The sequence below is a fragment of the Sphaeramia orbicularis genome, chromosome 13 (genome assembly GCF_902148855.1).
Source record: "Sphaeramia orbicularis chromosome 13, fSphaOr1.1, whole genome shotgun sequence".
Taxonomy (NCBI): Eukaryota; Metazoa; Chordata; class Actinopteri; order Kurtiformes; family Apogonidae; genus Sphaeramia; species Sphaeramia orbicularis.
Window position 1 is genome coordinate 25,097,844 of NC_043969.1, and position 22,668 is coordinate 25,120,511.

General features: G+C 38.2%; 2 protein-coding genes across 4 annotated transcripts in view; both read left to right on the plus strand.

Annotated features, from left to right (window-relative positions):
- LOC115431588 (lissencephaly-1 homolog) overlaps positions 1-13,301 on the plus strand; it is a 40,089-nt gene extending 26,788 nt beyond the window's left edge. The window contains 6 exon segments of the mRNA XM_030152065.1: positions 4,012-4,180; positions 5,872-5,974; positions 6,071-6,299; positions 8,876-8,977; positions 9,078-9,234; positions 10,065-13,301. Coding sequence (XP_030007925.1) covers positions 4,012-4,180; positions 5,872-5,974; positions 6,071-6,299; positions 8,876-8,977; positions 9,078-9,234; positions 10,065-10,138 — 834 coding nt within the window. The 3' untranslated portion in view covers positions 10,139-13,301.
- Positions 13,302-14,971: 1,670 nt separating this feature from the next.
- mettl16 (methyltransferase 16, N6-methyladenosine) overlaps positions 14,972-22,668 on the plus strand; it is a 33,517-nt gene continuing 25,820 nt past the window's right edge. Inside the window, exons 1-2 of one of the 3 annotated variants that reach the window (XM_030151571.1) lie at positions 14,972-15,207; positions 15,423-15,593. In XM_030151571.1, coding sequence (XP_030007431.1) covers positions 15,466-15,593 — 128 coding nt within the window. In that variant the 5' untranslated portion in view covers positions 14,972-15,207; positions 15,423-15,465. The remainder of the gene's footprint in view (positions 15,208-15,422; positions 15,594-22,668) is intronic. The other 2 variants (XM_030151570.1, XM_030151572.1) reach the window with 2 other exon arrangements.

Sequence of the window (22,668 nt, forward strand, 5' to 3'; positions counted from 1 at the left end):
AAATACTTGACTCTGCTGGTCTAACAGGTTGTTATGGTGAAAACCACAGTGGCAGAATAAATGTAAAACATTTCACTGAGCTCACAGTGTCATGTGACTCTTCACTTTTTATTTGAGTACAAATTAAGCTTCATTGTAAATCATTTAGTCACATAAGACAGGGTGTTGCACAGTTTCTTTCCCTACCTTGACATGTGCTTAAACAAAGATATTAGCCAGTTTCTACTCAAACATATTCAGTGCACACACCTTCAAGTTTCAAATCCCCAGTTTGCCCATGTAACAGAGGTGTAGGTGGCTCATGATAGAGAATGGTTTCATGTATTCATTTAAGATGTCTGGAGTGAAGTGAATGTTGGAGCACAAAATGTAGGGGTGTAATTGTTGGTATTTCAAAGACAAAGAGAGGAATAGATACTTAGAACCTTGTTGAATGTGATGCTGCTTTGGAAATGTGCTGCTTAAAAATACAGAGGAAACATTACAATGTTATAATTGAGGTTTTAAATTTCACTGCAGTGTGGTGGCAGCCTTACTACACACAGTTTTTCCTCACTGCTTAATTTTGCTCCTTGTGTTTTATGCCTCAGTTATGAGAGCACCACACTTCACTAGACACTACCTCTCATTTTTAGACACTCTGGATTACACAAGTATCTCCCTCTGTCATTTTTGTCTCCTTATGTTCCATATACAGTCAATGCTCTGTCCCTGGGCTATTTTCACAGAAGTGTTAGTGCATTGCTTCAGCGCACAATGCCAATACTCTGTTGAGCTGTTTGTTCTGTATATTTTATTCATGAGACAATACAAGACACGTGTACATTTCCTCCTCGGATACACCCACACAGCAGGAGTTTCCCTCTCCGTTCTGGCATCTTCTTCCCTTTCCAAGCCCAGCCCCTCCCCCCTGCCACACCCCCAGCCTCCTGCATCATTTATCTTCCACTTAAGCGGCCCCACCAGGACTCCCCACCATCTGAGCCATCCATTCCACAGGAGGAGATAGACCTAAGTAAAAATCTAAAACTGCCCCTTTCTGGTGCTCTTTTCCTGGCTGCCTCCTGTCACTGTGGCCTCGCCTGGACTCCTTCTGTGTCCTACTTTTCTGGTCCTGAACAGCATTGTTAAATTTTTAACCGGGTAGCCGAGCTCATACTCTGTACACTCATCAGCTTTCACCTCATACAAGTGAGGCTGTTTAGTCTGAACAGACTGATCTCCAATTGTTAGCTGATTTCTACTTTGAAAGAGGAATTGCAGTCAGTCTTTGCAAATATATAATTGCACACACATCATTGTAGTTTGATTATTAGTGCTCCACTCTCATCTCTCATCATTGTCAGGTAAAATATAGAACTGATTTCTTTTGTAGTTGTTATTTTATATTATATTATTTTACATTTATATTATAAAAACTCCCTAATGTCTATAATGTCTTCAATGTGAAAGGATAGAAAGGCAAAGTACCATTCATTTCTAGGTGAAATGACACAGCAGTATTCATGGGTACTTATTGACTAAATCTCTGATTGGCCACAATGAAAACATGACACCTGGGTGCATCCCCATTTTTTTGGAACGTGGCTGGTAAATAGTCAGCCAGGAACACTATTAATATTTTAAGGCAGGAGTAATGTGGATCTAGATTATGTTTTTTGAGAAAAAAATGCAACACTGGCAACACTGTGAGGTGAGGAAATTTCTCTTGATTTGACAGGGATTCAGGACTAATCTTTGGGTCCCTGTTTACCAGCATTTTCATGACATCAAACACACGCAAATAAAGAATGGAAAGGCTAAGTTATTTGTTGGCACTGTGAAAGGAGCCTTATCCTTATTTATTGATAACATAACATCTGAAAGCAATAATTTCCTCTCCTTTCTCTCCCAGTCATTCTCTGGACCTCAACCACCTTCTCATTTCCTCATCTCTCCCCTCTGACACAGTACATTTTTGCAAGGCTAAGGATAACCTTGAGTTCACTTTCAACCTTTCATACTATGTAAATCAGCAGGTTGTGACTGTAGAGTTGTACTGGCTCATACATGTCAACTAGAGGCAGGGTTAATTTACACAATGGCAGAGAGCATTGGTTTCAGCTTTTACAAAGATTGCCTTTGTAACACTGTTATCCTTTTGATACCAAAGATTCAAGGTATGTTTCCTGTAAGAATGTGAAGTATTAATCATAATGAAATAGACAGGATTTTAAGCAGCTGCTTAAATAACATCCTGAAGAAGTGCCAGGGAGAGTCGTTGGCCTTGTAGCATTGAGTTACAGGTAGTTAATGGATTACGTGTACTTTAGATGCTGCTTCTTAATGCTGTTATGTGAGTGGACTGTCAGACCTGGTGTACCTCCAAACACATTAACTGCATTGATCTCCAGCAGGATAAAACCCCCCGTGCACTTTGTACCTCGCAGCCATCTGCACCATGTCTGTAGCTTCTTTTTATGGGAGGGGGTAGGCAGAAGGACTAAGAGGAGGGGTATGTCTCCTGTCACCGTCTGCCCAAAATCCCCCCAACCCAAGAGAGGAACCAAGGAGGGTTTATCCCTCCATGACAAACCGTCTGTCTGTGTGAAAACCACAGAAATACAAGCTTTTCTATGGCTACAGAATCGGGCTGAGTACTATTCACTACATATTCTGTCTCAGCTCCAACTGGCAGAACAGCACTCACAATAAACTCTCTTGGCTTTAGCAATCCTATCTGTATCTGTAACCCTAATCATGGTCCTGGCATATCTGCCATTAGGATCAGGAAAGCATCATGGGTTCTGTAGCTCAGTTTACATAAGTGTGTCTGAGTGAGGCTTTTATTCTTATTCTTGGTATCCTCAGCATGTCAGATGTTGTCACATTTAGGGGCTTTGTGGATGGTTGGAAAGGGGGTTCGTTGTGAAACCAACAGCATGACTGTTTGATGCACTGTAGGACTCACCCTGAAGATGTTCCTCTTTGACAAGTACTAGTTGTTAGTTTAAGGGATTAGTTGACTAGTCCCCCCGGTGAATGGCTACAGTGTAGGGTAACAGTCCCACCCCCTCCATGTTATTCTATGGGATGTTGCCAGACTCATCTCAAAGTACACATCCAGTAAATAGTGCCCAAAGGTGATTTCGGACTGTTTGGTTTGGCTTGTGTTCTAATTGTATTCTCTCTGATCAGTGTGTTTTAGTAAGTTATTTGATTATATAAAATTATTTCTGATAGATGTAATAACTAATCAGGGTACAGAGTCTGTCAGACAAGGAGCAGGGAGCCAATCAGACAACATATGATATTCCTGTGTTTTTACTCTGGCATTAAATTGTCACAAAGGCAATGTAGCTTCATGAGAGAGAACTGCCAAGTGACATCTATTATTATTATTTGCAGTCTATGGTTAGAGAGAGCAGACATTCTGAATTGTTAATGTCAGAAAGATGAGGCATGATTGAGGACTATGATATGAACTTTTATTTTATCTAATGTGTTTTAGCTCAAAATAAAATGAAATCACTTGAAAGAAAAATAACAAGTCATTGACACACTATTTACAAATTAAATGCTACTATGTCAGAAATATACAGAGGAAGTCAAATGAAATCCAAAGTTTGTGTTTCACACTCTGGTAATCGTCCTTTCAAAGTGATCCCACACTTTGGATTTCCAGACATCATATCATTAGCCTCACAGCATAATTGCCTAAATCATATTTTTTTTCAGGTCATAACCAATGATAAAAAACAGTAGTGTTAGGGGAGTAAAGTTACACAGATGTCACTGTTCACCCAAAAACATGAGGCAGTTATGCTATGAGGCAAACAATATGAAGTTCAGTGATGGTAACTTATGTAGACAATCAAGTCCATGATTCAGTTCAGTGATTTAGTGTTCTCTCTTTTTGTTGAATTTCACAGCTCTTTTTAACTTGTGACCAACCATTTAAATGTGGCAGCCCTAATAAGGTGTGTGTAAGAGTTTCTTTAATAATGATGCATCATTTGTTCTGTGTATCAGGTGTGGGACTACGAGACAGGAGACTTTGAACGCACACTTAAAGGCCACACAGATTCGGTGCAGGACATCTCTTTTGACCAGACTGGCAAACTGCTAGCATCCTGCTCTGCAGACATGACTATCAAGCTGTGGGATTTCCAAGGCTTTGAGTGCATCAGGACCATGCATGGTAAGAATAAATCAGTTAATCTTTGAAAAATTGGAGACAGAATAGTATTACATTTGAATAAACATCAGGAACAATTAACATTGTAATACGTGCACCGGCAGAAATGTAGGACAGCTGCTCCCGCTTGTGTTATCTATGTGAGCATGATTGGTTGTGATTTCTTCGTCATGGCTTTATGAATGTAGCTTGTGACTATACACAGGCCTCAGGTGGTACAGATGCTGTTTGTTATCACTTTTGACGCCACTGATGAGGCTCAGTCTGCTCCAGTTCACAGCAAACTGTGCCAGATTCACAACCAGCTCCGACAAATGGGCAGTAGTAGCCATTTTGTGTGTCTTAGTACTCTCTCCTGAAGACAATGCACTTACCCTTAGATCTACATAAATATAAAATGTTTTGTGGTTCTAGGCTCAAAGTACGATGACTTATTGATGGGCAAAAGACATTTGCAGAGTAGAGGCTCAGAGTTGACAGTTTTAGTTGGAAAGGCTCAGATTTAGGTTTTTAATGCATGTGCGGTCTATATTCTTCTTTCTTATCTGAAAATATACTGCACCATTGGTCAAGTTGTGCTGAAGCAGTCCTTTGGCACACATGCGTTATCTGTTAAACTCTAATTGCTAAATAAATGGTGCCAGCACATCTTACATGTGCCCTGAGACCCTTCTGATTTAGGAACCACCGTATGAATAATTTTTTTTTTGCTTAAATCATGGTGTGGCCAGGCAGCAGCAGCCTAAACATTATGACACCTCAGCATTTCTTTTTGTCCCCCTTTCCTCCCCCAAACCTTTACTAGAGCAGCCCTTTAATGTCACACTGTGAAGCCAACATGAATTAAATAAATAAACCCATTTATTGAACAGAGAAGCAGTGCACTGGCATTCATAAATTTCTGCTGAAGTGGTAAAGCTGGCATTTTGTGCAGCAAGCAACAGATTTTTCTGGTTGCCACTTCTCTCCCTCTTTTTTTTTTTTTTTTGTAAATGGTGTGAGAGCTGTTGGCACTTCCTCAGACAGATGAGCTGTTTTTCACACTGCAGAGATCACTGACTAAAAACCTTCTATTAAACTAATGCCCCCATCTCCTATCTCTCCATTCACTTTTAATTTGTCATACCCAACCTTTCCGTCTTTTTACTTACCCTGAAAAAAAAAGACAGGCCAACTGGTGAAGTAGATTAGTGCCGATTTGGACAGGAGTTTAATTATCCTCTTCAACACCACGTTGCACTTTTCTGTGGAGCTGCCACCCATTATTACAGTCTGACATGTGTGCTGCTCTCACACACAGAGTTAAGCTGGCCTTTTAGAGAATACTTACTGTTGTCTTCATCTGTTTAGCAGCTTAAATATGGCCCAGTGTCTAGGTAATTAGGCATCTCTTATTCTCTGCGGAACAAAGTAAACCCCAGCAAATTGGCTGCTTCGGCTGTCATTTAATTGGCTAATTACGACCAAACCCATAGCTTTTTGGCGGTCCTAGTGGCTTAAGACGCACAAATATCGGAGCTGGCAAGTAAAATCAGTGTTTGGGTCCTCTGTTTATAGTGAAGATAAAAAGATTAAACAGATCATGCGTTTCCATCTGAAATTATTTAACACTTTGTACAGGAGCTTTGTCTTCATAATGATCTCTTGCTCCGACTGAGTTTTGTATTTGGTTTGTTCCTTTTTTTTCCTTTCAGGACATGATCACAATGTTTCGTCTGTAGCCATCATGCCCAATGGAGATCACATTGTTTCTGCCTCAAGGGACAAAACCATGAAAATGTGGGAGGTGGCCACTGGGTACGCATCTTTAAACCCAAAATACCCTTAAATATTTGGATTATATTGATGATAGTCTGCAAGTCTGGTTTGATAACACTTCCCCCCTCCCATTAGGTACTGTGTGAAGACCTTCACAGGCCACAGGGAGTGGGTCCGTATGGTGCGGCCCAACCAGGACGGCACACTGATCGCCAGCTGCTCCAACGACCAGACGGTTCGCGTGTGGGTCGTGGCCACCAAAGAGTGCAAGGCTGAGCTGCGAGAGCATGAGCATGTGGTGGAGTGCATCTCCTGGGCACCAGAGAGCGCTTACCCCACCATTCTAGATGCCACAGGCTCAGAGGTAAGAGACCGCCCACACCCAAAAACTAAATCATGTCAAGCCTTTGTGTCTTCAACCATTTTAATTAATCTATGAACAAGAATCACAAAGGATACACAAAGAGCATATATACAGCAAGATTAGATCAACATAGTATAAATGTGTACTTAATGAAAATACACAAAATGATAATACAATCACCACATAAGCTACATTGAATGGGACTTGCACACCTGAAAGTCCAAACCACTGTCTCTGTTTTTATTCACTTTTGTGGAGGACTAATGGCTTTGGATGATATACTGATTACGTCCTGCAGTAATCATCTGCATCTGTACATTATGTGATTTTTTTAGTTCTTCATCAGACTATATCACTACTGAATACCTTGCCTCCTTTTCTTCATCAGTGCTCTTATAGCAGATATCTTCTATCTCTTGTTATTTTTGGCTTCATCTGTTGTCTATTGGTGATAGTGGCTTTATGTAACAATCTGTAACTGATCTGAAAATGCAAACTATCCAAATATGTTTTTTCACACCGTGTGAGAGGTTTCAACCGTTATAAAACTGGTTTAACTCAAGCTAAAAAGTCAAAGTCCAAACCAAACAACATAGCTGTGAAGAATAGATCTTTATTGTCACTGTCACAGGAACAATTAAAATCAATTTAGCAGCTCAGTTCATTTTAGCAGCAAAACACTTAGTGCAAAGGGACTGTATAAGAAAAATAAAATACAAATATCACAGGTTCCCACTAAAAAGAACTCTTTAACTCTATGACCTCTGATGTGATTGATCATGAAGGAAAAGAGAACAGTGGTTCACAAGGAGTACCTTTAACTGTTTGTCATCTTCTGTGAGGTAGTTTAGATCTCTGTTTTGTACAGGGTGTGCAGATCCTTAAAAGGTCTTCATTTGATTATCCTAAATTAAGGCTTTAATTATCCTTAAAATGAATAATTAATCCTTAACTCTGGCACTTAAAGGTCTTAAAAATACCTCAGGCTCAATAAATAGTATTGCCATATTTGCTTTGGAAACCTTTTGTAAATAATTTGTCAAATTTGTAATTAGTGTTTATCATAATGGAGATCAGAATGAGAAGAGTCTCCAACCATCATTCATGGGTGGAACAGGTCAGATATGAGCTTTAACAGCTTGAGCATCAGTTGCAGAAACTTAAGTTATGAAAAGAAGTCAATGTAATGTTTGCTGGATTGCATCATGGTTAAGACCGATTCAAGGTAACAGCTATGACGCCCTTCTTACTATTATTTTTGTGAATGTAAGGTGTTAAATGTCACCAAAGATGCCTTGATAAATGTCTTAAAAAGTCATAGATCTGGCTTCCTCTAACCTGCAAATATCCTGTAGTAAGGGAGGACCTGCACACAAACAACAAACGAGTTCAATTTAGGTCTTTAATATTTCCAATTGAATACATTGTCCTACTCTACGGTGAAAAAGTCCAGCATCTTGGTGTATACGGGACTTCTCTGAGTGCTTGAAGCTGTGAGTCCTCTCTTCTGTACTGACATAGAACACAGTGCAGCAATAGCATCAGCTTTGAGCTTTGCACATTATGATCATCCTGTTTTGAGATTGAAACACATTCTTCAGATTCTGAATGAGAAAATGATTCGACAAGCAGCCGGTCGACTTTTACTATACAATCCTATGCAGCCAATCACACACTTGATGTGTTAAAGCCGCAGTGACCAGTGTCCTCTCTGGATTATGGCCAAAAACAAACAGATAATCTAAGTTTATTAACGTCAGCTTTAAAAGCTCTTTTTCTCTTGCTGCATCAGATGGAGATTGCAGTCCTTTTCTTCATGCGTAGCCACCTTAATGAGTGTCATACGTCATCATTCATGTGAACAGAGCAGCTTGAAATGAGTATAGTGTGCGTGCAGAAACAGCCAGGATATCAGACTTGCCTGGAGTCAGCACAGACGCCCTCCTTATGCCTTGTGATCAAGTGTGTCCAATTGTAGCCTTGTCAGATCTAAACATTTGCCCTCTCAGCAGTTGTCCCAGTCTAACCTGAGAACGATGAAACACTGCGTTTCATTTATAAAACATGAACAGACGCTACAAACAATGTCCAGTTAGTTGGACTGGAAAGAACTAGAGAGAAAGTGTTTGCACTTCAACTCTCGCAATGTAGCAACATAAAACACTTCCACCGTGTTCTAGGTATTGGACTCCAGATGAAGACGACAGCCCATCACCAACTTAATTAAGGATGTTATGGTACAGTGAAAACAAAAACAAACACAGCTGAGGTGCACCTGTTAGAACACACGCCACTGACACAAACTGATCTGCTAGGCAGGTGTAGAACATTTACAATAGTGCACCTGCAATAACTTATGGATTATATGGATGAAGAAGCTAAAAATGTACCTGCTTCTTTATTTTTGTACAACCCGATTTGTTTGAATTGTTTCCTCGAAAAATACATTATTTCTCTAAAGTGTGTGTACATAATTTTCACTGGTTTTGCTTCTAAAAGCAGGAATAACCAGTTGTGTGCATTCTTTGTTAGCTTTGCCAAATGAATTGACTCTTTTCCTTCTTTGCCTCACACAGACCAAGAAGAGTGGTAAGCCAGGCCCCTTCCTGCTGTCTGGCTCCAGAGACAAAACCATCAAGATGTGGGATGTTAGCATTGGCATGTGCCTTATGACACTGGTGAGGATCAAATGGGTGTTAATGCCCTTTAATTAAATGTAATGTGTTTATTCAAAGTTCAGTACAAACCGTTTGCTTCACTGTTACCTGTCTGTCTCAGGCTGGCCATGATAACTGGGTGCGTGGTATCCTCTTCCACCCTGGAGGCAAATTTATTGTGACTTGTGCAGATGACAAGACCTTAAGGATCTGGGACTACAAGAACAAGCGCTGCATGAAAACCCTGAGTGCCCACGAACACTTTGTTACCTCTCTGGGTAAGCAGCCCCTCACCCAAGAAAGGCCTGGTTTTTGTTTTACCAGTTGATCCTGAAGCTGCTGCAGCCCCCCTTCCTTTACTGTAAACTGGATCCGAATTCACCAATACCTCATTCAGACAAAGGTATAATAATGGTAAAGAAACACTGGCGTCCTGAGGGTTAGTGCCAGCTGGGGTTTAAGAGGTAGACAAGCGCTCCAGGATTTTCCCACCTCCCCCTCCTCGTATCTGCAGCTTTTCAGCAGATCAAGGCTCGGGAACTCTCTTGAGGAGCTCTTCAGCCAACTTTCGTTGGCAAGCAGTTTGAAACCCAGTCCTCTTAAATCCTGCTTCAACCAAAGAAGATATATTGCTGAGAGCGATTGATGTGGTGAATTCAGAAGAGGTGTGGAAAAAAAAAATAAAGCACCTTTGTTTGAAACCATTAAAGGAAAAAGTACCCTCCCCCCCTTTTTTTTATAGCATTGTCAATGTTTTTTTCCCCAAAAAAATGTTGGCATTCTGCATTTGGCCTGATAATGACACTGAACCACCATTAAATTCACCTCATTCAGTCTGGGAACCACTGGCTGAGCTCGACTTTGGCTCTACGTCAGTCACGTTTTTTTTTTCAATTTTTTTTTTTTTTCCTTTTTTTTGGACAGGGAATATAAAGGTAGGAGAGGAGGAAAAATACACAACAAAGAACTAGAGCAGGACCCTGTTTATACCCCAAAGGGATGACCTGAATCAGTCCAAAATCCCACCTTTTTCTGGGGCACTTTTTCATGGTTTTACCCTTTTTTTCCCCCTCCATTTTTAATCTTTCTTGTTTTGTTTTCTTCACAGATTTCCACAAGGCTGCTCCTTACGTGGTCACTGGGAGTGTAGATCAAACAGTAAAAGTGTGGGAGTGCCGCTGATTTGGACCTTGGAGGATTGGACCACCACCCCAATTACCCAAGCGCTCCTCTGGATCCCACCTCCCCTTTCATTCCACCTCCCCTCCCCCTCTCCACCTCCACCTAACCTAAACCTCACCCGCACATCTCCATCATCTCCTCCGGCTGCACTTAACCACCACGGTTATTTACCCATCGCGCTCTCTGGTCCAATAACTTTTGTCCTTCTATGTAAATTATTCCTGGATGTAGATCGAGCTATTAAATGTTACACAAAAAAAGTATTCTTGCATGGTAATCCAAAATTGTATACTGTAAATTTACATAACGTTGTCTAGAAGTACCATAGGTTTAACACGGGGCTGGCCGTCTGTCACGCAGCCTTACAGACCAACCGAAGGCAGATGTTTTTGACTGGGTGTAAAATGTAGGGCACTAAAAAGCGATAATTTAAGAAATGACAGTGTCTTTATGTGTAAGATTTATTTTTGTCTATTTTTTTATTTAGAATTTTTTTTTCTCTGTTATTTCTCTCCTTCACTGTCGTAGTCTGTTGGTGCCTAGCTTGGTGAGATAAGGCAGGAAAAGCATATTCGATGCGATATGATACGATTGTCTGTGGGGCTTTGTTATTGAAATAATCTGTAGCTTTATAACATCACTTCTGAGTGTGCATACCATTTCTCTTCATGTGGAACTAGGTAATATTTTAATGGCTGTATATACGAATGTTTCAAACTGTTGTCCTTGGACCTCGGGGCTTGAACAAACAGCTTTGTACTCGTCATGGTGGCACATCCTCAGCGAGCAGGAAACCGCTGCTGGGCTTCAGATGAATTATCCCATTAAATAAATCTGCAGCCAGGAGTCAAATGTCCACGTCGTTAACTGACTTTGTGAATAGCTGCACTTAACTATTCACCACAATTTAGTCTGTTTGGCTTTTTCGCCATCGGTGAGCACCCTGATTTCCAAGCACCTGAGCAGAGTTCAGGGATAAAACCCGGACTAATTTCTAGCACTTAGTAAGAGTCGGGGTTGTGTTGATTTCCTGAGATCTTGCATGTCAAAAAACTCTGTCGAACTAAACCGTCTGTCCTCATCCAGACCCTTGGCCGTTCAGTCCTGGCAGGTTATCGTATAAAAGAGGAATTATGTAAAGCCAGAAGATGCTCAGTTGTCTCGTGGCGACAAAGTCTTGGAAAAAATACATGCGCTGAAAGAGAGACAAACAGGCACGAGTCAAAGTGAGCCCCCTGGATTTGATATCTGGGATGTGCAAAGATCTTTTAATTTCTGAGGGGTGAGATTTATGTTCTGCATTATAAAAATGGTTTTGCTTAAAAAAAAAAGTCAGTTTTCTGTGAAAATATGAAATGTAAATTTAGCTTCTTATTAATACATTTGGCAGTTTTGTATTATCGCACTAAAGGATGAACTGGATGGGAATTTTGGATTAGTGAGGCGACAGACATGAGATCTGTAGCTGTTTTGTCTGTAGAGGGGTCTATACGGGAGGTTTTACTGTACGGAGGCTCTCACTGTGGTCAAAATAGCGAGGGCCTCTGCAGACAAACCCCACAGATCACCTCACATGTATGCAAACGTCTTCTGAGTGGCTTTCCTCAAACGTTCAGGTTTTGATCTTTTGTGGAGCAGAAAATGTAAAACTGGAACGTGACTAATTGAGTTCACACTGTAGAAACGACCATTCCATTCCCCTTGGAGGACAATAATGAAGCACCCTGCCCAGAGAGGGCAAGGGGCCTCATAAATCTTGTACATCCCTGTTTTCACTAAATCTTTGGTCCTTTATCGCTGATCAAAGACAACATTAAAAATGAATGATGTTGATAAATGCATAAACCTATAATTTCTGATTAGCCTTTTCATTCCAATGCCATTCTTGGCTAATAAAGAATTACACTGCTTAACTGATCTTCTTAGCTTCTTTGCAAAGTTTTCCTCTTCCTGTGTGTACTGGATGTGGTGACCTGCTGCTCAAAGCTCCTGCTAGTGGCTAGTGTGAGCCTAATGTGACCTGTTGATCTAGCACCGCTGCATGTAAACCATCATCAGAGGTAGAGCTGTCTGCAGGGGGCCGACCTCTCAATGTTGCGCATGAAAACCAGAACCGTCTTTTCAGATCCGATGTTAATGAGGAAGGTAGCTGTACTCTTACAAAACAGTGTCTCTGGATCTAAAATAGTCTTCGTCCTGTGTTTGTGCGGGACACTCGACAGGTCAGCCGGCTTCCAATGCAGACAGCTCTGTTCCTCGGTTGTAGAAAGGCTGGTTTTGTTGTGTGTGATGCTCTTTAAAGGAGGGCAGACCTGTTGGTTGGCTGCTTCCTCCTCCTGTAAATGCAATGGGATTGTGGCAGACTAGGATGTTCCAAAGGAGAAGCCCCTCTCTTTCAGGGAATATTGCTCATGTCTCCCTTTGGTTTGTGACCCTTACAAAGTCTTATTTTTTCTACAAGTTGGCCTCTCTGTTCTTTCTTTGGGTGGAGAAGCAGCACTAATGTTCCTAGTTTTCCCTTTGTAGTACAAATTTGGCATGGTAAATAAAAATGCCAAGGTGTTAGATGTTCTAGCTAAAGCCAAAAATGGAGACATTCGTCAGTACAATCTGGTCTACCTTGAGTAATCAGCCTCCGTATTGGTCCAAAACTGCGGGACCAACTTTTGAAAATGATGCTCGAATGATGCTCTCCTCAGGATCACGCTATGACATGCCAGACCATAAAAAATAACAAAAACCCTTCCTTTATTTTAGGCAAGGATGAGGGTTAATCAAAGGTCAGGACGATGTGTGTTCTGTTTCTTTTGTAGAAAAAAAAAACATATTTAAAAAAAAAAAAACAACTACAACACAGCTGCTAGTGTTGTACACTAGTGTGGAGGAAATCCTCTTTTGCCATTCGCAGGTCCCAAGCAATCCCTGTGCTGCTCTGGTCTGGTGTGTGAAGGGACTGACGGACAGGTTTTTCTGTCTGTGGGTCGTTTCCTCTGTCCTCTGTAACCTGCCTGTGAACCACATCCGAGGGCTTCAGACTGCACAACAAGCTCCTACAGGGGCTCATGATGTTTTCGCCACTATGGTCTCACTCTTCACTCAGCAAACTGTTAACAATATACCTGGATGTCATTATTGTTTGCGATATAATAAAAGAAAATCTGCATCTGTGTGGTCTTTGTATGTGGATATAATACATAGTTGTGGTCATTTACATCTGAACTTAACAGATTTGCATTTATCAGAAACATTTATCACCTCAATTAGTTATGAGTGAACAATATACATTTGATGCAATCCAAGTTTACATGTGAAGGCTAAAAGAGACAACATGGTTCACTCAATATTTAAACGTGTAGATAATATTTGTATGAGTTCTGCAATGTAAAAAAAAAAATTATGACAATGTTGCTCTGTTATGATGTATAAAAATCCTAATTGAGTCACAACATGCAACATAAAGTAACTATACTGCATCTTTGAAAACATCACAGCAAAATGCAATTAATGTAAACATTGTGAGTTAAGTGCAACGGCATGGAAATGAATTTATTTCGACGCTGAAACGAACAGCTCCAAACTGTAGCCCACATTTTAAAAAATCCTGTCTTTAAGACCTAAAAATAACTAAAAGGATGCTAAAGAGATAAATTATTTTTTTTTAAATTTAATTGAACATTATAAATGTAGGCTACAACTGAAACAAGTGCTCCGAATTGAAAATGTATCAAAAATATACCAATAATATTGTGATAAAATATCTGATGTCGTAAGTGTGGAAAATATAATAGCAAATACTAGAAAAAACGAATAAGTACAAATAAAAATAAACATACAGTATAAAAAATGGCAATGAATAAGAGACATAAATTTATGCTTCACGGTACAGAAGGACAGTATTATTTTTTGTGTTTTAATAGATTCGAGATGTAAAATTAGGGTCCAAACAGAACTGATTTTTTTTCCAACTTTATTAACAACATTTGAGTATACAGTACAAAATTTTAAGCAAACAACAAGATGTCAAAAGGGAAAAAGCATTTGAACATATAAGTTTAAGAGAATAATGCATAGATTTAAAAATACAAAGCATAATATACAAATAATAGTAAAAAAAAAAAAAAAAGTAACTAAGTAAAAAATAATAAATCTGACAAATATAAATAAATAAATGCAACAGAGAGTTCAGTCAGTATTAAAGAATTGTTCATAAATAGCCAAGGTGTTAGTGCTTTTTTTTTTTTTTTTTTTTTATTATAAATGAATTCTAAAGATTTAATATAGTTTTCAAATTCTAATAGGAAGATTTTAAAATTTGGGTGTGTTTTAGTATGTTTATTTTTATGTACATGAAATTTTCCAAATAATATGAACAAATTTACAATAAATTCTAGACTGTTATTATCATGTTTAAAATAAGTAATTACATTTTGGGATGTTATATTTATTTTATTGTTGCTTTTAGATATGATATAATTTTCAATTTTGGACCAAAAGTTAGAAGAATGTTCACATAAAAAGAATAAGTGTAGAGTAGTTTCAGAATCAAATTGACAAAAGTTGCATATTTCTTCCACATCATAAAATCGATACAAAATAGCGTTGGAGGGATATATGTTATGTCAAATTTTGAAATGTAAAATTCTAATTTTGTTTGTAATACAGTATTTATACGGTAACGTCCATGCTTTTGACCACTCAATTTTAGAAAAAGTTGAATTCCATACTGCTTTACCTCTGGGGGAAATTTTCCTCTTTTCATTCAGTGCATTCCGTATATGTCTGTTATTACAGCTCGAACTAAAAATATTAATGCAATTAATCAATAAACAAACAGAGAACTGATACTGTTCACATGGTAACCATTTTTGCGTCATTACGTAGCGGCGCAGAGATGTGACGTCAACGACAAACAGGAACAGAGTTGCAGAAAGTGAAAAAAAACGTTTGGACAACGTGAGTCCTGCGTGTAGATATTTAATATATACACGACTGTGTTTGATTTCTGTTCAGTTAGATACAGTTGGAAGTTATTTCGGAGCTTCATTAAAACAACAAAGTCTCCGGTTAAGGTAAGCGGGAGGAAATATTAGCTGCATGTTAGCTTCTGCTCTTAGCTCATAGAGTCTGAAACTTAAACATGATCACATGTTGAGTTCCAGTTGAGCTTTGACACATGTATAATGTTGGTATTTTGGCGGATTCAACATATACTTACCGTCATTGCAAATGTCAGTGTTCTCTGTATGTGTTTCTTATTTATTTGAGTCACCCTCCGTGTTTTGAGGTTACACGTGTAAACGTATCGTCCTGTTTGTCTGAATCCAGTAATGGCTCTGAACAAGTCCATGCATCCCCGGAACCGATACAAAGACAAACCACCTGACTTCGCCTACCTGGCCTCTAAATATCCAGATTTCCAGCAGCATGTCCACACCAGCCTGTCCGGACGACCCGTGTGAGTACCCGAACCTGCAGTGTGTCCATGTGTTCAGAAACTGCACCCTGAAACTGAGAGAGAGGAAACAATGTAAACTCTGAATCTACTGGCACTTCTCACACACTGACAAAATGCTCCACTACAGGTGAAAGTTATGAAAGCCTTACTCAAACCTATGCATCATCACCAGAAATATTACAGGTATAAGTATTGACTGTGTAGTAAAATGATCCCTGTCAGTGTTTCACTAGGGTCTTCCTAATCCGAATGATGAATGACATGGAATAACGAATGACCACTAAAATTTGGCGTAAGATTTGGCGTAACAACTGCACCCTTGAGAAATGGAGTGACACTTATATTCAGTGGAATGACACTGTCGTTCATAAGAATGACAGTGTTTTCTCCTTGTTATAATCTCTATCTCCCTCTCTAAAGGAAATGACACCAATATCCCATGGAATGACACTGTCATTCTTCATTTCATTTCATTTTATTCATTCATTCCAATCTAAATGATTGGAAAGGAGCAGGATGAAGAAAACTTATAATACCTGCCCCTTTCTTGAAACATCTGCTTACATCAGATACATTGCCATTACAGTTATTACAGTTAACAGTTTACCTGGTAGTCTATGCAAATAAAATAAATCCAACATCCATAAGTTGAATTATGTCATTACATGCTTTTATAAAGCGTCTCTATTCTTTCCCTATACAAACCCTTAAACTGAAAAATATTTGTACAGCTCTTCTCTTCCACTGCCAAAGAATTCCATATCCTGACACCCACAACAGAAATACACATTTTCTTAACATTAGTCCGAACCCTTTGCTGTTTAAAATTAAACTTCCTTCTATGTTCTTCATCCTGTGATACTAAATTCTGTAGGATGACACTGTATTATCCATTCTTATGACCACCATCTCCCTTGACAAATGGAATGACACTGATGCTGGGTGGAATGACTCGGTAAATCATTAGAATGACAGTGTTTTCTCCTTGTTATAATCTCTGTCTACCTCTCTAAAGTAAATGTCACCAATATCCCATAGAATGACACTGTCATTCTGTAGAATGATAATGTATTATCCATTCTTAGACCAGGGCTACACCGACAGCTAACTTCAGGGGGTAAATGCTCTTCCTTCCATGTTCTGTTCACTATATTTACTAGCAGCCAGCCAGTAAACCGACAGGTCGTTTTTCGTTGTTCAAAGTCATCTGTCATTCCCATTATAGCTGTCATTCCATTTACACTATTCCGAATGACAAGAGAGCTGTTGTTACGCCTAATCTTACGCCAAATTTTAGTGGTCATTCGTTATTCAGATTAGGAAGGCCCGTTTTACTATATTTTCTATGAGTATTGCTGTTGTCTCTGTTGCATTCTACTGCTGTGCTCAGTGTCAGGCTAATTTGAGCTACTTTATATGCTGTTCATAGTTTAATCTACAGTAATGCATTATATCTTACTAGATCATCATATGGGCCTGGCCAAGGAAAAGTGAACATCAGGGTCAATTTCTTTTTTCTCTAAAACAATATTTTTGATGACTCAGCATGAAAGACGTATATCTCTATTTTTTAAAACTGTGTTTATTTAATTTGTATCAGAAGTGAAGGTTTTTGTTTTTTTTTTTACTATTGAAAATATTTTTTTTACCAAAGTGAAATTTTTTGGGAATTGAATAATAAAGACACAAATATCCTACCCATAATATGGCCCAAATATCAAAAAGATGACTTCAATCCAAAAAATTATTTTTAATTAAAAAATAACACTTCAATCAAAAAAAAAACTTTTCAATCAAAGAAAAAAAAAAGTGTTCAAATGCAATTTTTTTTGGTTGTCATATTCAGTGTTTTTTCTTTGACTGAAGAGGGTTTGTTTTTTTTTTTCATTAAAGTGAATTTTTTTTAATTGAAAATATTTTTGGGGGCTTTTTTCGGCAACTTTTCCTTTGGTTGAATAATAAAGAAACAAATCTACCTTCATAATTTGCAGCCTTGTGTCAGTGCCTTTTCCATGTAACCAAAGAGATTTAAAAGGTTTAAACAGAAATTTGACCTAAGAAATTAGAGAATATTTAACCATAAAGGATTATTAATCAGTAAATAATCATGAATAACAGGCAGGGCATAGAAAGCAGTGATATGGAGAGGAACTAATACTGTCATGCAAATGTTGTGGATTAAAAGTGCAGTGTTTGCCTTTTGAGATGTTGTAAAGTAGAGGTAATCAGCTGTGTGAAATGGAAATTCTTAAGTAAAATGCAAGATGTATTATATTCTGTAAGATAATTATATGTTTATTATATTACTGTGCTGTATAAATAATGTATGAAGTCAACTTTAACCTAAAAAGGAAGACTGCCTTTGACAATGCATTTTCCAGCTAAACTGAAATGCAGTGGAGCAGAAGGATGCAACTGCATAAACTGCAAATTCTCAAATAAAGTCCAATCCCAAATTTGTACTTAAGTACAGTATATGAGTGAACATCACATTCCACTGCTGATGGGAGATTGGATTTGGTCACACGGAGACTCTGCTCTTTGAGCTTCTTATATTTTCCAAACTCCATGCATGAGTTCTTATTTACTTTAATGAATGAGATTTTTTTTCTTTACGACATGAATTGTGACTTTCCTAATGCAATGAGTGTTTGGAAGATGTATCACTCTGAGTGTAATGTGGAGGAACATGTACTAAACCTGCACCTGGAGCACAGATTGACCTTTAATTTGCATAAGTGGAATTAGCAGTTGCAAATAGCTGAAGAAAAACAGGGTGTTGCTTTTACTCGTGTCCATCTATGTATGTGTGAGGAGTACAAGTGACCAACAGATAAGTGCTTATATCTGGTACCCATTTGATTTTGCTGCATTGAGGTTAAAAGTGTAGTGTGTTAGTGGAATAGGATATTCAGAATTATGTTTTCACAAGTGTATAATCAGATGAATATGTGAATTGTATGTATATTACTGTAGAATGAGATGTTTTTGTGTGCAGAGGGTGCACATTGCCTTTAGTGGAGTCCGCCACGTTGTACCGACATTTTTTTTGCTGTAGCATGTGTTTCACTCTGTCACCAACTGTGAAAGTATGATTAGACATGCCTTTGGTTCTGTAGGTTTTACAGTACTTCTTGGATGATTGTTGATGGCAGATGATTTAAAAAAAAAAAAAAAATCATTAGGAATAGTAAGTAAGGTTGCACAACTAATCTAATCGAAATGTGATAGTAATAATATTATTTACTTAATTTCAAATGGATGCAATTTACAGGTTGTGATATTGGAGGACTTCTGGTGATTTAATACTGGAAATGGAAAAAAATAAGCAACATATCTGTTGTATATCCTCCTGAGACCCAGGAAAGTAAAAGTTTAGCTTTTTTACATTAAATAATTGCCTTGATCGGAAACGGCATGACGCAACAGTTTTAACAGATACGTTTTTAATTTCTTTATGGAATGTCCTTTGCAGTGGACTTCTTTTTAATTAAAAAGGGTGAAACTCTTGTCCCCTACAGAGGACAAAAACGCATTGTTGGGTCTCAGGAGGATAGTAATACTTTGGATTTAGTGACACAGAGCATAGAGAGGTACTGTGTAAAACATGCAAAAGTGTGTAAGTTTGTGCATAAGTTTGAGTTGGAAAAAATATTTATTCCAAAATGAGTAATCTCAATGCTTTCCATAATAGTCAAGCAATTTGCAACTGCAGAGATGTCCACAATGATTACACTATTGTTGTTTTTTTTTTTTTTTCATAAATCATGCAGCTTTATTAGGAAATTCTTCTGAAAGCTAAGAAATATACTGTATGACACAATGCTTCATGAAGAGGCAGAAAAGTATGGATGTCAACCTGTTTATGTTAGACAGTATTTTTTACTACAGTTTTACAGTACTTTTAAATTCACACCCTGAGACTATACATGATTACATATTAGTATAATATTTTTAAATAAATGGTGTGTTTGTCTCTCATTGGACCCAGGTGAACTGGTTGACCCTTATGCCCTTATGTCTAAATTATTATAAATCATTTCTCTTTAATGTGGTGCATAATGGTCATCATTCATATATCAGATGTGTGTGCTGCTGTCCATATACTTGTGGCTATAAGTTACACAGATCAGAGCAGTGGTCACATTCACCCTTTTACCACCGTGGCAGCCCTGAAAAGAAAACACTAAGCACAGCTTGTGTCCCATCTGACTCCATCTTTAGTGCCCATTCAGCTTCTGGCAGCAGCAGAAAAGAGAAACCTGGACTAATGATTAATGGGTTCAGCATCAGAGGACCTTTTTTTCTTTTCCTTTTCACTCCTGCTTTTCCATCAGTTTCCTGCTTTCACTATAGTAAAGAGGAATGGAGAAGAATATAAGTGCATTTCCCAATTTTAAAAATAGGTTAGTGTGTCAATCAAATCCTGCAGAGTAAGCCTGTTCTGAATTCACCTCACACTCAAAACAGACGTCACAAATTACAGGAATACAACTCTATACGTATGAGTGTGGCTGTGTTACTCTGTGTGTGTATGTGTATACCTTTCACAGAAATATGCTGCTGTGAACCTTTCTAGTTTAAAAAAAAAAGCACAGGCAGGAGAACAAAAGTAGAAAATGTCTGGTGGGATTAGTGTTGACGTCAATGTGAGCTGCTGTGATAAAGAAATGTGAACAGGACTCTGATTTTCCTTTTTTGGGTGGGTGAATCTGAGGAGGATTCTGAAAACATACTGATCGTGCAGAGTCATATCTATTGTGTGTCATCACAGAGTCCTTTTTTATGAAACATATTGTGAGTAAGATTGTAACTGGGCCTGCGCAACATGAATAAAATAAATAATTTTGCTTTTCAGGTTCAGAGGAGTAAAACTGAGTCAGTGCTGCTTTATCGGTTTATTTGCATCTAAATGAAATATTAAAGCTATATAATTGGGTCTGAGATTAGTTTAGCATTAACACTGTAGAATAGGAATACTGCTATCAGGGACTGTCCAAAAGTTGTGTCTTTTTACACTTGCAGGTTGTTTAATTGTATCCTGGTTTCCCTTAAGGAAGACCCTGACATCTGGGCAAATATTACTGTTAGAGCCATTTTTTGTGCTTCAGTTAAAATTCATATTTATATTTAGATTCGATTTCTTAATAATAATTTATGCATTTTATATGAGTATTTGAGTAATTTTAACATCAGTCTTGACGTCATCATGTGATGCGATCCTATCGGCTGCTAAGTTTATAAAAATGTAAAGGAGAAGCAGAACCGGAAGCCTGGAGCCCAGGAGCATCATAGTCTTTTTTAATTTAATTTAGGAATTCATCTTTTGTTTGTATCAATTTAACATTGAAGAAAAGACAAGAAACAGAAAAGTTTGGATTCCAGACCCTTTGTTTACTGATACATGTCGCGTACAGAAGAACTTCGAGGTCCATGGCTAGTGAATAAACACGCTGCACTCACAATTGCATTATGGAAAAGTTAGTTTACATTCATTTGATTTAGGTGGTATCCAAGCTTTATAAATGTAGGGAAAACTTGCACTTGGTCACAGTAAAATAGGAAACTGCAGTGCCTGTCAAAGTTTAAACGCCCACTCGTAATGTTTTTGAGACACATGCATGTTCCTATTCTTTATATGCAACAAGCAAAGTAACTAAACCCACTTTTATTAGTCTTTGGTATTTGTGTATTTGGACCCTAAGAGTTCAAAAAGTTTACATTTGAACCATCCAGGTGCTGCAAAGCTATTTTTATATTCATTTTGGCAAAAATCGAGTGAATTTCTCCAACCCATTTTAATTCCTGCTTAATTTGTTACATTTTATAAGTAGTTACATCAAGACATTTGCACATATAAGGTCAAGACTTCCGACGAACATTTCTCCGAGTACGCCATAATTGTTTATCAGCAGCAGCGGTTGTAGTAAAAACTGAAAATATGTCCAAACTTCGAGCCGATTACCTAAAATATTCAGTTGTTGGTTGTATTAACAAAGTCAAGTGGTTGAACAGGACAGAGCAGCACAGTCAACAACCTGGAGGAGGTGGGGTGTGAAATGGCTCATTTGCATTTAAAGGGCCAGTGCTCAAAACGACCTTTCTGGTGTCATTAATCTGAAATAGGGTTGAAGATGGACCTGTGGAGTTGAATTAATGAAGAATTCAGACCCAAGCGTAGCATTTACAGTTTATTTAGACCACAGGGAATTGTTTTAAAATGCATAATTACATTAAAAAAAAGCAAAATATCACTCCTTTAATGGTATAAAGATTCATATTGACCAAACAACTGGTAGCAAATCCACATATATTGGTAAAGTACAATGGATTTTGGAAAAAATGTAGGCCTATGTAGTATGTTACATTCCATTTCACAGATTTTGGTGTACAACTCATTATGTACTGTACATGAAAGTTAAATACCCCATAGACCATGACTTAAAACAGTGATGCATGAAACCAGTTTGATGATTCAGTGTTGAAACGGGTCACTACATAATGCCTAGTGTTCTGTAAAGCTTCACCTACAACACAATGACCCTCACATTTACTCTGTAAGGGTTATCCAGACAGATACAGTCATGGGGATTTAAATCCTATTGAACCACTTGGGGATGAACAGGATCACAAGGTCAGAAAAAAAAAATCCAAATAACCATAACACCGATTGACAAGATTTACTAAAGACATGTCAAAGTAAAGTAACCAGATACCAAGTGTGTGTGAAACTCTTACGGGAGGATTTAACTGTTTCTGTACATTTATAATACAATGTTTGTTTGGTCTAAAGAAATCTTCATACCGTTAAATTACCCAGTTTGTTGTAGATAAATAAATAATCATGCATGTACCTCTGAAACCATAAAAGACGGGGCATTTCCAAACCTTTAACAGGCACTGCCATTTCAGTGTCCAAAATCACTCACTCTTCACTCTTTAGAGAATGTGTCACCGTGTAGTGCTGTCAGTAGCCACAGTTTCCCATAATGCATTGTGAAAATCAACGTAAACTATGTTCTGCTAACATTCTAACAGTTTCACAGCAGTCAGCCATAAAGCAAATTAACCTCTA